This window comes from Tursiops truncatus, chromosome 1 (assembly GCF_011762595.2).
Source record: "Tursiops truncatus isolate mTurTru1 chromosome 1, mTurTru1.mat.Y, whole genome shotgun sequence".
In the NCBI taxonomy this organism is placed as follows: domain Eukaryota; kingdom Metazoa; phylum Chordata; class Mammalia; order Artiodactyla; family Delphinidae; genus Tursiops; species Tursiops truncatus.
The window spans coordinates 160,989,377-161,002,484 of record NC_047034.1 but is presented as its reverse complement, the minus strand read 5'-3'; the positions used below and the strand labels follow the sequence as shown (position 1 = coordinate 161,002,484).

At 56.3% G+C, this 13,108-nt stretch overlaps 1 protein-coding gene across 4 annotated transcripts in view; it reads left to right on the top strand.

Moving 5' to 3' along the window:
- The window catches only part of PTPRU (protein tyrosine phosphatase receptor type U), an 84,205-nt gene extending 72,364 nt beyond the window's left edge, over positions 1 to 11,841 (top strand). For 3 of the 4 annotated variants that reach the window (XM_073793143.1, XM_073793136.1, XM_033839240.2), the window contains 8 exons: positions 1,298 to 1,433; positions 1,949 to 2,098; positions 3,676 to 3,849; positions 6,456 to 6,596; positions 8,723 to 8,848; positions 8,982 to 9,139; positions 10,245 to 10,380; positions 10,634 to 11,841. In XM_073793143.1, coding sequence (XP_073649244.1) covers positions 1,298 to 1,433; positions 1,949 to 2,098; positions 3,676 to 3,849; positions 6,456 to 6,596; positions 8,723 to 8,848; positions 8,982 to 9,139; positions 10,245 to 10,380; positions 10,634 to 10,696 — 1,084 coding nt within the window. In that variant the 3' untranslated portion in view covers positions 10,697 to 11,841. The remainder of the gene's footprint in view (positions 1 to 1,297; positions 1,434 to 1,948; positions 2,099 to 3,675; positions 3,850 to 6,455; positions 6,597 to 8,722; positions 8,849 to 8,981; positions 9,140 to 10,244; positions 10,381 to 10,633) is intronic. The other variant, XM_033839247.2, reaches the window with a different exon arrangement.
- Positions 11,842 to 13,108: the final 1,267 nt, after the last annotated feature.

Below are 13,108 nucleotides of genomic sequence, written 5' to 3'. Positions count from 1 at the left end.
GCTTTGGCTCTGGGGTTGGCACCCTCGTGTGCTCCCCAAGACCTGGGGAGGCCCTTCTCTCAGATGCCGAGGGGGCGCTGGAGACATGGAGGGGGTGAGGGGCTGGCGAGGCGCCAGGCAGGACTGAGATCCATTTGCTTCCTTTGAGCAAGTGTGCCCCTGGAGCCCCCTTCTGCTCTGTATCCCCATCCTCCCTTCCAGGGCAATCACTGTCCTGACTTCTAAACCACAGATTCATTTTGCATGCTCTTGAACTTTGTGTAAATGGAACCATGCATCAGGTGCACTTCGGAATCTGACTTTCCCTTAACCGTATGTTTATAAGGTTCATCCATGTTGTATCCTGTTCCACTGGGTGAATAAACCACAATGTGTTTATCCACTCTGCCATGGAAATGCCATGGACAGGCATTTCCGGCTTTGAGCTGTCATGAATAGTGCTACTAAGGACATTCTGTTACATGCCTTTTGGCCGACACACACACACCTTCCAGGGAGGTATGTTCGTAGGAGTGGAATTGCTCTGTGCGAATGTTCAGCCTTACTAGGTACTACAGACAGTTTTCCAGAGTCGTTGCACTAATTCAAGCCCCCCGCAGCGGCGTACGGGAGACCCGGTGGCCGTGTGTCTCTGTGGCTGACACGTTGCTGCTGCCATTTTCAAGCGTGAGATCTTGGTGTCATCTTTGTCCTCCCCCCTCCTCTCAACTCTGCTCAACCTGGTGCTGAATGTGAGGACCCCAGAATTGGGCCCGACCCAGCCCAGCTCTCAAGGAGCTCCCAGTTGGTGAGGGAGACAGCCACCTAAACAGTGACCACGGAGCAGGAAGGAAGGTTTTGATAAAAGTCCACCCAGATTGCTCTGGGAGCTCAAAAGCATGACATCTGCTGGAGGATCCACTGAGTATGTGAGAGGGTTTGAGTGCGTAGGGCTTTGAAGGATGTGCAGGAGATTTTGGGGCATCCAGGAGACCAGAACATTCTTGGATTAATGTTCTCTGAGCAGCGCCTTTGTTCCTCTCCCCCAGTCACAGCTGCTAAGTTGGGCTGGTTTCACATCTGCATTCTCCCTACCCTTTCTTTCCTCTCCTTCCCCAAGGCCCAGCCCCCACTCTGTCCTCTATCACATTTCACCGGAACTCTTCCAAGCAGCCTTGTGTCTGGCTCCTCCTGTATCCCCCACCCCCTGTGTGGTGTAGATATGGCCAGGGGCCCCAGGCACCCTCTTCTCTTCTTCTGCTTGGTCCCGGGCTTCCTCCCCAAGGTCCTGACCTGGCCTGGGCCGCTCTCTCCCCAGCGCGGGCACTGGCCGCACAGGTTGCTACATCGTTCTGGATGTGATGCTGGACATGGCGGAGTGTGAGGGGGTCGTGGACATTTACAACTGCGTGAAGACCCTCTGCTCCCGGCGCGTCAACATGATCCAGACTGAGGTGGGGTTGCAGCCCTCTCCCCGCTTCCCCTCCAGCAGGAGTGTCCCTCGTTCAGGAGCTTGAAGCCGGTGGAGTGTGTCAGAAGGGTGTCCTAGGATGTCCCCTTGTTCTTTCCCATCCCTGAACTTGGTCGGCCAGCCTCTTAGGGTCTTCCCAAACTCAGCTCCACTGTGTTCAGTTGGGTGAGGTCAGACGGCACTGCGCCAAGGTCATAGGTTCTACAGTCAAGGCATAATGCTTACTGGGTTTGTCTCCTCACTAGACGTGTGACCCTGGGCTGTCCCCTCACCTTCAGAGCTTCTCATCGGGTTATTATGGGGATGAAATATGAGATAAGTGAGCAAACATCCCTGAAGGTTGTTTCAGGTACAGTGGGTCCAACCTGTAGTAACAGGTGGTTGGACTCCACCTCAGAGCAACCCAGCCTCAAACATGAGCTTGCCTCCCCCCTCAACCTTAAAATCTCTACCTTCTGCTCCTCTCCTGGTTCCTCATATTCTTGTCTCCTGCTCCAGGAGCAGTACATCTTTATCCATGATGCAATCCTGGAGGCCTGCCTGTGTGGGGAGACCACCATCCCTGTCAGCGAATTCAAGGCCACCTATAAGGAGATGATCCGCATTGACCCTCAGAGTAATTCCTCCCAGCTGCGGGAGGAGTTCCAGGTGGGGCACGAGTGTATGTGTATAGGTGTGGTTTATGAGTATGTGAGTGTGTGTGTGTGTAGTATTGGGAGGTCCTCAGTGCTGTAGGAGTCACCGAGGGCCAAGCAGGATGCACAGAGCTGGGTTACTAGGAAGGACTTAGAGACAGTGGAGGAGGTGGTGCATCTAAGAAATTAAGAGCCCAGGCTTTGGAGTCAGATAAACCTGGGTTCAAATCCTGCCTTACCTAGTTAAGAGCTGTGAATAACCTTGAACGAATCACTTGACCTCTCTAAACCACAGTTCTCTTACCCAGAAAAGAAAGATAGTTAATATTGTCCTTGCAGTCCTTGTAGTCATTAGGATTCTTCTGGTTGCAGGTGATAAAAGTCCAGCTCAGTGGCTCTTGTAACTGAAAAGTCTGAGGGTGGTGCAGCTTTAGTTATGGCTGGATCCAGGGGTTCAAGTGATGATGCCAGGATTTAGTCTGTGTCCATTTTTGGTTCTGCTTTCTTCTGTTTTTGGCTTCATTCTCAGACCCACACTCTGGCCCCTCACGGTGTCAGGCTTATGTTATCTTTGCCGTCAGAAGACTCTGGAAGAGGGCAGTTCATGCTCCCAACGGCCCCAATAAAAGTCCCAACCAGACTCTCATGTGCCCATTTCTGAGCTGATCACTGGGACCAGAGAGATGGAGCACACAGATCGGCCTAGGCCTGGTTCTCGGGGCAGGGCCAGTCTCACCATGTCACATGACTGAGGTGGGAGAAGGCTGGTTCGCCAGAGAAGTTTGAGCATGGTCACTGGGTACAGAGAGACCCCAGATGTCCTTTCTACTCCAAGGTTCCCGTGAGGGTTTGGTGGTACATGCCGGGGGCCTGGCGCTCTAGGACGGGCATAGAGTGATGTCACAGGAAATGTTCTCTGTGATTCCTGGAGAAGGATGTTGAGCCCTGAGGACCATGAGAGACTGGGTTCCCTGGTAGGGAGCCCCAAGAATAAGAGAAGAAATGGAGACCCGGCGAATCAGGATGCATGAGGCATGAAGGCGGGAGGGTAGGGGAGGTGACCCAGAGTCCCTGGCTTGCTATTGTGCCAGGTGTCCCTTGACAGGGCCATGATGGAGGAAGGTGACCACCTGTGTCAGTCCCTGGAGTCTGCTTTGTGGAAGATATGGGGTTTCCGGGCTTAGCTCCTTGCAAGCACCTGGTAATGACCCTCATGGCGCCATCTGTGTATTGAAAGCTGTGCCTGTGCCAGGCTTGATATTATCTCACTTATCCTCCCAGCAGCCCCGTGAGGTTGGCATATTATTATCCCATTTTACAGTTGAGGGAAAATGAGGCTGAGAGATACAGTAGCTTGTCTAAAGTTACACAGGTGCTGAGCAGGCAGACTCCAGTCCCCAGAGCTCTGTCCAGGCCCTGGCATCCTGGACACAGGGAGCCTGTGTCCTTCCCTCTCTCCCTTCCCTCTGGACCTCAGTTTCTCCATCCATTAAATGGGCCTAATAAGCCAGCCCCATCTCCTTCATGGGGCTGGGAGGAGGCCCCACAAACACAGGAGTCACCTCCCTTTCCTCTCCCCACTCCTTGTAGACGCTGAACTCGGTCACGCCGCCGCTGGATGTGGAGGAGTGCAGCATCGCCCTGCTGCCCCGGAACCGGGACAAGAACCGCAGCATGGACGTCCTGCCGCCTGACCGCTGCCTGCCCTTCCTCATCTCCACCGATGGTGACCCCAACAACTACATCAATGCAGCCCTGACAGATGTGAGGGCACGGGGGTGCCCACGGGGGTGGGGTGGGCTCTGGGACTCTCCCACCCAGCAGCATCTGGGAAGGTCCAGGAGCCAGGGGGACAGAGCTGAGGGCTCTGATTAGGGGGACCCTCTGCCTTTCTTGGGACCAGGCCCATTGTGTGGTCCTCCTTCCCCCAAGGATCTTCCATTCAGGGCACTTAAGCCAGTGCCCCCTTCAGGTATTACCCCTGGCCTGAATAGAAGTCTGGGTGGTGGAGTTCAGACAGGGCTGTCTCCAGGGTCAGGCCCAGCAGAGCCTGGGGTAGGATGAGTGATTCGAGGGCTTTGACTGGGGAGGCTGGGAGGGTTTGGGGTTGGGACTTGAGATTTGATATCTGGAGCCAGGGGAGCTTGTCTTGGGGTGGTCGAGCTAGAGCCTGCCCAGGACCTGGCCTGGAGTAGTGACTTGTTCCCTGGCCCAGCCTGGTATTGGTCTGAGGGCTCAGGAGCTGTTTAGGAGCCCCTTCCCTTGCTCCCAGCTCAGGGGGCTCCACCGCCTTTACTGGGCATTGCAAGCAGACCAGGGGCTTTAGGGTCCAGTGAATAACTCCCAGGTGCTGCTACCTGAGGGGGATGAGTCTGGGAGTATCCCCTCACTCCTTCCCCAACTGGACCCAGTTGAGAGAGAGGTGTAGGGGCCAGACAGGTGGAGGTAAAATGTTACCGTTTTAAGAAAGCCAGTGACACTGGAGAATGTGACTTCAGCGATATGGCTAAGTGGACTGGCTGCTCCTTCACCCCTCAGGCAGGCAGACCGGTCCTCCTGGCCACAGCTGTCCAGCCACAGCCCCACTCATGCCCCCTACATCAGGGATAGGCCTTTCCTGTGGGAGGGTGCAGCAGCAGTTGAATGCACACCTTCTGAGGACAGGACGGGCTGGCCTGGAAAAAGCAGGGAAGGGGCCAAGCTCAGCGCGCTCCGTCCTCATCCCAAACTTGCCCATGGGAGGAGTGCATGAAGGTGGGCCGAGGCCAGGTGTGTCACCACTGGACGTACCTCCACGTGGAAATGAGAGCTGAGGGGAGGGAGGTCCCCTACAGCAGGGACGAGGGAGATGGGCCTTTCTTGGCCCAGTTCCTGGCCAGGGCCCCTTGGCACGCAGGTGCAGGGGACAGTGGGGTTTCTCTAAGGAGGGAAAGCTCCCACACTTGCTTCCCAGGGGCTTCCTGGAGCGAGCTGAAGGCAAGTGGGGGAGTGGCCCCAGCCACTGCAGGGAGTGAAGGGAGAGGGGGCCGGGGCCCTGGAGAGGAGGCAGAGGGTGCTGGCGAGCTTTGGATGGGGACGTAGGAATCTGTGGCCTCCCTCTCAGCTTGCTCTTTGGCCTCAGCGTGCCCATCTGCACATGGGGGGATGGAAAGGAGGCTCTCTGAGGTCCTGAGAGTCTCTGAGCTGGAGAGGGTCACACTGGCTCCCTGGCCTTGGATGGGAATGGGCGAGTAAGGTGACGAAGCTTCCCTGGGGCCATGATATCTCACGCACTTGATCCCAGCCACGCAAAGCCTTTTGCCTCGTGAACCATGAGTCCCAGGAGCCAGGAGGCCCTGATGCTTGGGTTGAGTGAGCTAATCTTGGGGCCAGCTGGGGTCTGTTGCGGGTGGTTAACTCTGCAGGGAGCTCCACTGGGTGCCCAGGCCTGAGGTTTGGAGCCTGGCTGGGCCTGGCCTTCAGGAGCTGGCAGTCAGGGAGCCTTCAGTGAGCCCTGGGGAGGGGGTCGGAAGAGAAGAGCATCAGGAGAGGAAGGGGGACATGGCACAGGTGGGTCAAGGCAGGGCACCAGGAGGAGACTTGGGGCTGGGGCACTGAAAGGGGGGAAGGCTGGTGCCAGCCCACCTGGAGGGGCCAGGTTGGGAGCAGGGAACAGAGTCAGTACCGGTCACTGGTCTGGGGTCCTGGGTTGGGGTGTCAGACCTTTGATCCGTGGAGTTGGAAGGGACCTAGCTATTTATTTATTCAAAAATATTTATTGAACCCTTACAAAGTTCTGGGCACAGACCACACCCTGGAATCTCTGCCCTCCTGAACCTTGTATTTGGGGAATGGGTTGAGACAGTCAACAAACAAATATGCAATGGAATGTCAGTCGCTGGTAATTTCTACAAAAAACAACCAGGCAGAAGAAGTATTTAATGTGGGTCTTGGGGTATGTGTGTGGCAATTTTTAATGAGTTCGTAAGGAGGGCCACTTTGAAGAGGTGAAGTTAAGCAAAGACCAGAAAGAAGTGAGGGAGAGAGCCATGTATACGCTTGGGAAATTTGTTCCTGGCAACAGGAATAGCAGGTGCAAAGGCACTGAGGCAGGGAGCAAGCTTGGCCAGCCTCTGCCTACCATGCCCAAGCTCTCATTGCCACCCATTGGGAACCTTTTGCCCTTTAGCTCCTGGGGGCCATGGGCTTGGGCATTAGAGGTCTGGGGGCTCACCCCATCAACTGAGGCCTCAGTTGCTGGCCAGCCTCCAAATTGGGCCCTTGGAGGCAGCCTGGTCCTTTGGGGGCAGAGCTGTGGTGGGCAGGGCAGGAGGACAGTCTGTTGCAGAGGCTTGGCAATGTCGGGGCACTGAGTTCTGGTTTCCCTGCAGAGCTACACGCGGAGCGCAGCCTTCATCGTGACCCTGCACCCGCTGCAGAGCACCACGCCTGACTTCTGGCGGCTGGTCTACGACTACGGGTGCACCTCCATCGTCATGCTCAACCAGCTGCACCAGTCCAACTCCGCCTGGGTGAGGGCCCTGCTGGCCGGGCAGGCTGGCTACCTGCAGCCTAGGACCTCAGTGTATTCAAGGGCACATCTCAAAAGTCAGTGGTTGGAACCCAGCTCTGCCACCTACTTGCTGAGTAGGGACCTTAGATGTGTCCTACTTCCTCCCAGAGCCTCAGTTTCCTTGTCTGTAAAACGAGGCTCAGACTAGAGAAAAATAGCTGTTCTTTACGGAGCATCTGATGTATGCCAGGGACTCTGCTTATGGGCTTCAGGTGAGAAAATTAAGACCCAGAGAGGTGAAGTGACTTCTCCAAGGTCACATAGCTGGGCAGTGGCAGAGCTGTGCCCCCTACCCTGGGCTGCCTCCTCCCAGAGCCTCTGCTTTTTCAGTCACTCAGCGAAACTGCTCATGATGGGGGCCTTTGAGGCAGAGTAAAATTCCAGCCTCCTTACCTTCCGACTGTTTGATCTAGGGTAAGTTGATCTACCTCTCTGAGCCTCAGCTTCCTTCTCTGTGAAATGGGGGCTATCACAGCACCTGTTCTCTCAGGGGTTATTGTCAGGACCATGTGAGATGTATGCTTAGCACTGTGTCATGCCCGGCACATAGCAGGTGCTCGGTACATGGCAGGGATGGAGATGATGAGGGTGACAGTCGCTTCTGAGGTTGGTCCAGACACTGGTCAGTGAATTCAGCCTAGGGGCAGCTACCCTCATTTCCTTTCAGGGCTCCCAAAGCTGGAACTCCTGGGAGGTACAGACGCCCAGCCTTCCACCCTGCATGACCATCTTCTCTAGATCTCTGGGCCCCCGCTCTCCCCAGGTCCCCATCCCAGGAGGCCCAGGAAGATTTGCTGTAAAATGAGCATGACAGCCTCTTAATGGCTGCCTGGGGAAGATGGTTAACTGGGTTCTTTGCAAGTCAGGCGCTTGGTATAAATGACCTAGAACTGCAGGGTAATGGGCTCCAGCACCTGGACAGGGAATCCCATGTGGCAAGGACCTGCCCTTGCTCAGATGGAGGCGAGGGGCCCATAGGGAGTCTCACACAGATGTCATTCACTGGTCACCCATTTGCTCATTCATTCAACCACCTTTCCTCACGGGCCACTCCCTGTCAGCCCGGTGGGGAGACAGAAGAACACACGGCCCCTCCCAGATCTCACGGTCCAGGGGTAAGCAGGTACAAAAACTGATCATGACAGCAGAAGGAGAGGGCTATCATGGACCTGGCACAGGGACACACAAGAGCCTGGGGGGATGATTGATCAGGGAGGGCTTCCTGGAGGAGATAATATCTGAGCTGAGATGTGTAGGAAGGGTAGAGTTAACTAGGTGAAGAGGTGGGAGATGAGTGATCCATGGAGAGGGAGCAGCACGTGTAAAGGCCTGAATGCAAGGAGTTGCCAGGCCCCAGGCAAAGGAGGAAGGTAGTGTCCTCTCTTCGTGGTCAGAGAGGGAGGCAGATGGAACATGGTGTTGTCTGGGAGGAGCCTAGGGACCATTTCACAGATGGAGAAACTGGGGCCCAGAGAAAGGAAGAGCCTTGCTAGAAGGCTGCTAGAAGCTGGGGCCTTGGACCAGCTGCCCAGAGGACCCGTGTATGTACGTGTGTGTGGGCTGCTTCTCCTGTGTCCCTCCACTGTCTTGAGTCTGTGGCCTGGAGGGGGTACATTTAGGACCCTGACTGCACAGAGCGATCTTGGGGCAGGAGTCGGGGTGCTGAGCTGTGTTGCAGCACAGGGACACCTCACGGCTGTGAGCTGATGCTGGAGGGCCGTGGGGCAGGGCTGCTGGTGTGGGTGGGGGTGATCTGAGGCCTGTCCCTGGAAGAAGGCAACTTCGTGTAGATGTGTGTGCTGGCGAGTGTGTTGGGTGTAGCTGTCTCGTGGCGCGGCAGTGAGTGTCCGTGTACCACTATAAAGGGTTTGCCTCGGCTAACCTGAGTGTGTCAGTACAAACGCACTGGGGCGGGCATGCACTGCGGTCTGACGGGTGAGCGGTGGGATGTGGGGGGAACTGAAGGTGAGTCTGGAGTGAATGGTGGGCCCCGGGCAAGCGTGCAAGTCTGGGGGTGGGCGTGGGCGGCAGCTGCCCAGCCGGCTCAGCTCAGCTCTGCTCCGCCCCCTCTGCCCACGCTCCCAGCCATGCCTGCAGTACTGGCCTGAGCCTGGCCGGCAGCAGTATGGCCTCATGGAGGTGGAGTTCGTGTCAGGCGCAGCGGACGAGGACTTGGTGACCCGCGTTTTCCGGGTGCAGAACATCTCTCGGGTGAGTGATCTGGGAGCTCCAGGATGAGAACCTGGGTGGGGGCTGAGTGGCTTTGAATGACCCTCTTGAGGTCGCCAGGGGGCCGTGCAACCCTTGGCACTCATGTCCCCTGGCTGATTGCCCGCACCCCCAGCTGCAGGAGGGGCACCTGCTGGTGCGACACTTCCAGTTCCTGCGCTGGTCTGCGTACCGGGACACGCCGGACTCCAAGAAGGCCTTCCTGCGCCTGTTGGCCGAGCTGGACAAGTGGCAGGCAGAGAGCGGGGACGGGCGCACCATCGTACACTGCCTGTGAGTGCCGGCCCTCCCTCGGCTGGGAGGAGGGGTCAGGGCCCCACGGGACCGGGGCAGAGGCCAGTGTGAGAGAGGGCCTCGGGGCTGTGGCACCCAAACCCTGAGCTCCCAGACAGCGCGGCCTGGACTCTGCCCAGCCAGGCAAGGCTGGCCCTGCCTTCCATGGAGGAGCCCAGTCACTTTCCAGGGTGTGGACTCAATCCTGAACGCCCGCCCAGTACCCTCTGTGTGACGTTTGACTTTGCCAATTTAATTAGAGAGAGTCTTGTCAGAATAGTTAGTTTAGCCCATGATACGGTAACATACTTTCCAAATCAACGGAATTCTGGTCTTTGTTCATGTCTGTCTGTCTGTAGCTTTTTTCATTCATTCATTCACATGCCTCATTCACAGATTCGTTTATTCACTCACATCTGGGTGCAGTCACTTCTTTGCCTCCCACGTTTTCATGCTTTCAGCACTTACCCTTCCCTGTGTCAGGCTGGGCACATGGGCGGCAGGGGCAGGGAGCTGAGTCAGGCAGGGCGTGACCCTCGAGGGCTTTTGGTTCTAGTGGGAGAGACCCCTTGAGAAAGGGACAGAGGGCCTAGTCCGTCCCCCATCTCCCAAGAGGAACCCCACACCCCAGGTCACAGGGAACAGTGGAGGGAGAGGGCTGGGGACTGGGGGAATGGGAGGGTCTCCGTGTGAGAGGCCATGGGTCTGACTGGGAGTGTATCTGTGTTACTAGGGGTGGTTGGTGTGCCCAGTGTTTGTTTTCTCTCCAGCTCTCTGGTTTTTTGCTTGCTGCCTTGCAGTCCTCTTCTGTCGCTGGCTTTGTCTCAGTGTCTTTCTCTTGGAGTGTGTCTGGCCTCCTTTCTCTCGAATCTGCTCTGTTTCTCTTGGAAGCTCTGCCTTCCTAGATACCTTCCACTTGGGATGCTAGTCTGTTATCCCCTTAACCTTCTCTTCCTGCTGCTGCCTCTGGGCTCCCTGACTCCTCCCATCTGGGTTCCCTGCCCCGCCCCTCCCTTGTGGATTCCCTGGCCCTGCCCTGCCCTTCACCCTTGAGTTTGCCCTACCCACCAAGCCCAGCCCCAAATCTTTCGTGTCTCTCCTTTAGAAATGGGGGCGGCCGCAGCGGCACCTTCTGCGCCTGCGCCACGGTCCTGGAGATGATCCGCTGCCACAACCTGGTAGACGTTTTCTTTGCTGCCAAAATGCTTAGAAACTACAAACCCAATATGGTGGAGACCCTGGTGAGGCGCCATGTACCCCTTGTCCAGCCACTTCCAACTTCCCGGTCCACTCCCGGCCAGGCCCCGCAGCGCCCCTCTCCCTTATCTGGCCCCCACAGTTGGGCCTTGGGTTCTAGTCCTCTGGTGCCAAAATGTTACCCCCATTTCTCCCCTTCTCCCCATCGATGGGGCAGGGCTCATGCTTGCCCCTTTGCCCCTGTACTAGGGTACTAGGGAGGGACCAGGCTGGTGATTCCTTCTCTCCCTCTCCCAGGATCAGTACCACTTCTGCTATGATGTGGCCCTGGAGTACCTGGAGGGACTGGAGTCAAGATAGCAGGGTCCCCTGGCCTGGGGCACCCACTGCGCACTCAGGGCCAGGCCCACCATCCCGGACTGACATGGAAGACCTGCACCCCCAACTCTGCTCAGCTGTAGCCCTCACAGGGAAATTACTGGAGTGGGCGCTGGGCCATCCTGGTGCCCCCTTCCACTGTGGGCAGGGTCTTTCAGCACCTCCGTGGGTACGCTGCGGGCCAAGGAGGAGCTTAGCAAGACTGCAGCCCAGCCCACCTCCGCGGGGTCCTGCAGGCCTTCTGAGAGGCCTGGCGCTGCCCGGCAGAGTGACGGGCTCAGAACTGCCGGCTCTGGGAGACCCAGGCTCAGGCCCCTGGATTGCATCCCAGCCCTAGGCAGAGATGAGTGAAGCCCTGTAGAGCAAGTGCTGGGCCAGGGTTTCCACCCAGCTTGGCTGGACATGCGTAGAGAGTGCACTGGGGCTTGGCCTCTAGCATCCCATCTGGCCCAGCCCCTGAGGGTCCTGGGGAGACTGGACTCTGCCCTGATTTGCCAGTGGGCACTTCAGACTTGTCCTCCCAGGGGGAACGTCAGCTCCCTCCTCCACCCGCTGCCTCCCTGCAGCCCCGGGGATATTTTGCTCATGACCCCTACCCACCCTCCATTTCTGCTTCCCTGAATGTGCTCTGAGCTTCCCCGAACCGGGATCTGCCCATCCCTACCCTGTCCCGTGTGGGGTCCCTTGCCTGCTTGACCCAATGTCTGCAGAATGAAGTCACCTCAGCCCCCACTGCCTATAACTTTCAGGCCTCACTGGCCGGGTCGTGGGTCAGTGACAATCTGCAAGGCTGAATGACAGCCCCTGGGGTTGAGGTCCCTGTGGCTTCTGGTCAGGCTGGCCACTGGGATGCTATTAAATCAGGGGTGCTCAGCACCTCTAGAGTTTGGAGAAAGAAGGTATATTTTGGGGTGGAGGATCTATGCTTTTGTTGTTTATTTTATTTTTTGATGGGGGGGTGGGAAGTTCTCTTTAATATGGGGCAAGCCACACCCCCATTCCGTGCCTCAATTTCCCCATCTGTAAACTGTAGATATGACTACTGACCTACCTCGCAGGGGGCTGTGGGGAGGCATAAGCTGATGTTTGTAAAGCGCTTTGTAAATAAACGTGCTCTCTGAATGCCACAGAGCAGCCTTATGTGTGTCTGGCCAGCCTGACTGGGGCCTGCTCACCTGCCCCCAGCCTCCCAGTGCGGCGGGAGGGCCCTGGTCTGGCCTCGAATTGTCCATCCATAAAATAGGGGGAGGGGCATGGACCAGAGCATCGTTCAGGGGCCTTCCACTTGCAGAGCTGGTTCCAAGGGACCTTGGCTGTTGCTGTCTCCACTCAAGCCTCTGGAGCACTTACTCAGACAGGGGGCTTTATCCTGAGACCTCCGAGGGCCACAGAGCCCCTGGGGGCCTGGATCTAGGTTGAGCTCCTTCGCATCCAGCATGGGAAGCTCAGGCTTCAGTGTCAGGCAGATGGTCCCCACCATCTGTGAGACCCTGGGCAAATCAGCTGCCTTTCCTGGCCTTGGTTTCTCATCTGTAAAATGGGGACAATTCTATCATGATGAGATGAGGTAGTGGTTAAGTGCCTGTGTGGTGCCAGGTGTGCAGAAAGAACTCCATTTAAAACACAACAGAGATAGGACAGAGCAGACACATATCTCGTGGGGATGATTGTCCAGCTGCCTGAGTCCAGCCCATTCCCAGTCTCTGGCTTCCTCAGGGGGTGCAGTGGGAGGAGGAGTGCCCTGGCTGGCAGGGCCCTGAGTCACTCCTGGCTCTGTCACAGACTTGCTGTAGGACGTGGTGAAGACAATTCCTGTTTCTGGGTCTCAGTTTCTTCATATGAAGACTGGCTCTGTGATGTACTGATTCTGTTCACACACTGGCTGACTCTGCCTCAGTTTCTGCATTGGTTAAAGGATATGACCCATTCTAATGACCTTGTAATTCAACATCCTTTAATCTGAATTAAACAATTTTTAGACAGTTATGATCCCAGTTAGCTAAGGCACAAACTAACACGCTCACACTCATTCTGAACTGACCACTAAGCCTTACCTGATGGGCCGCAAATGTATGTCATAGATACTGGCCAAGCAATAGAGTATAACTTGCTTTGACCAACAGAATGTGGCAGAATTGACATCAAGTGAGCTCTGGCTTCTAGACCTCAAGGGGCATTGCAGCTTTTGATTTTGCCCTCTTGGCACTCTGCCATGTAATGAAACCTGTCTTGCCTACTGGGAGATTTGAGGGCATGTGGAGAAGAACCAGCATGTGGTGAATGAGGCCATCTTGGGCCCTCCAGCCTGGCTGACCTGTCAGGTGAGTGTACTTATATGATTAAATGTAGCAGAAACTGCCCAACCAACTCCCAGAACTGGAAGAGATAATTGTT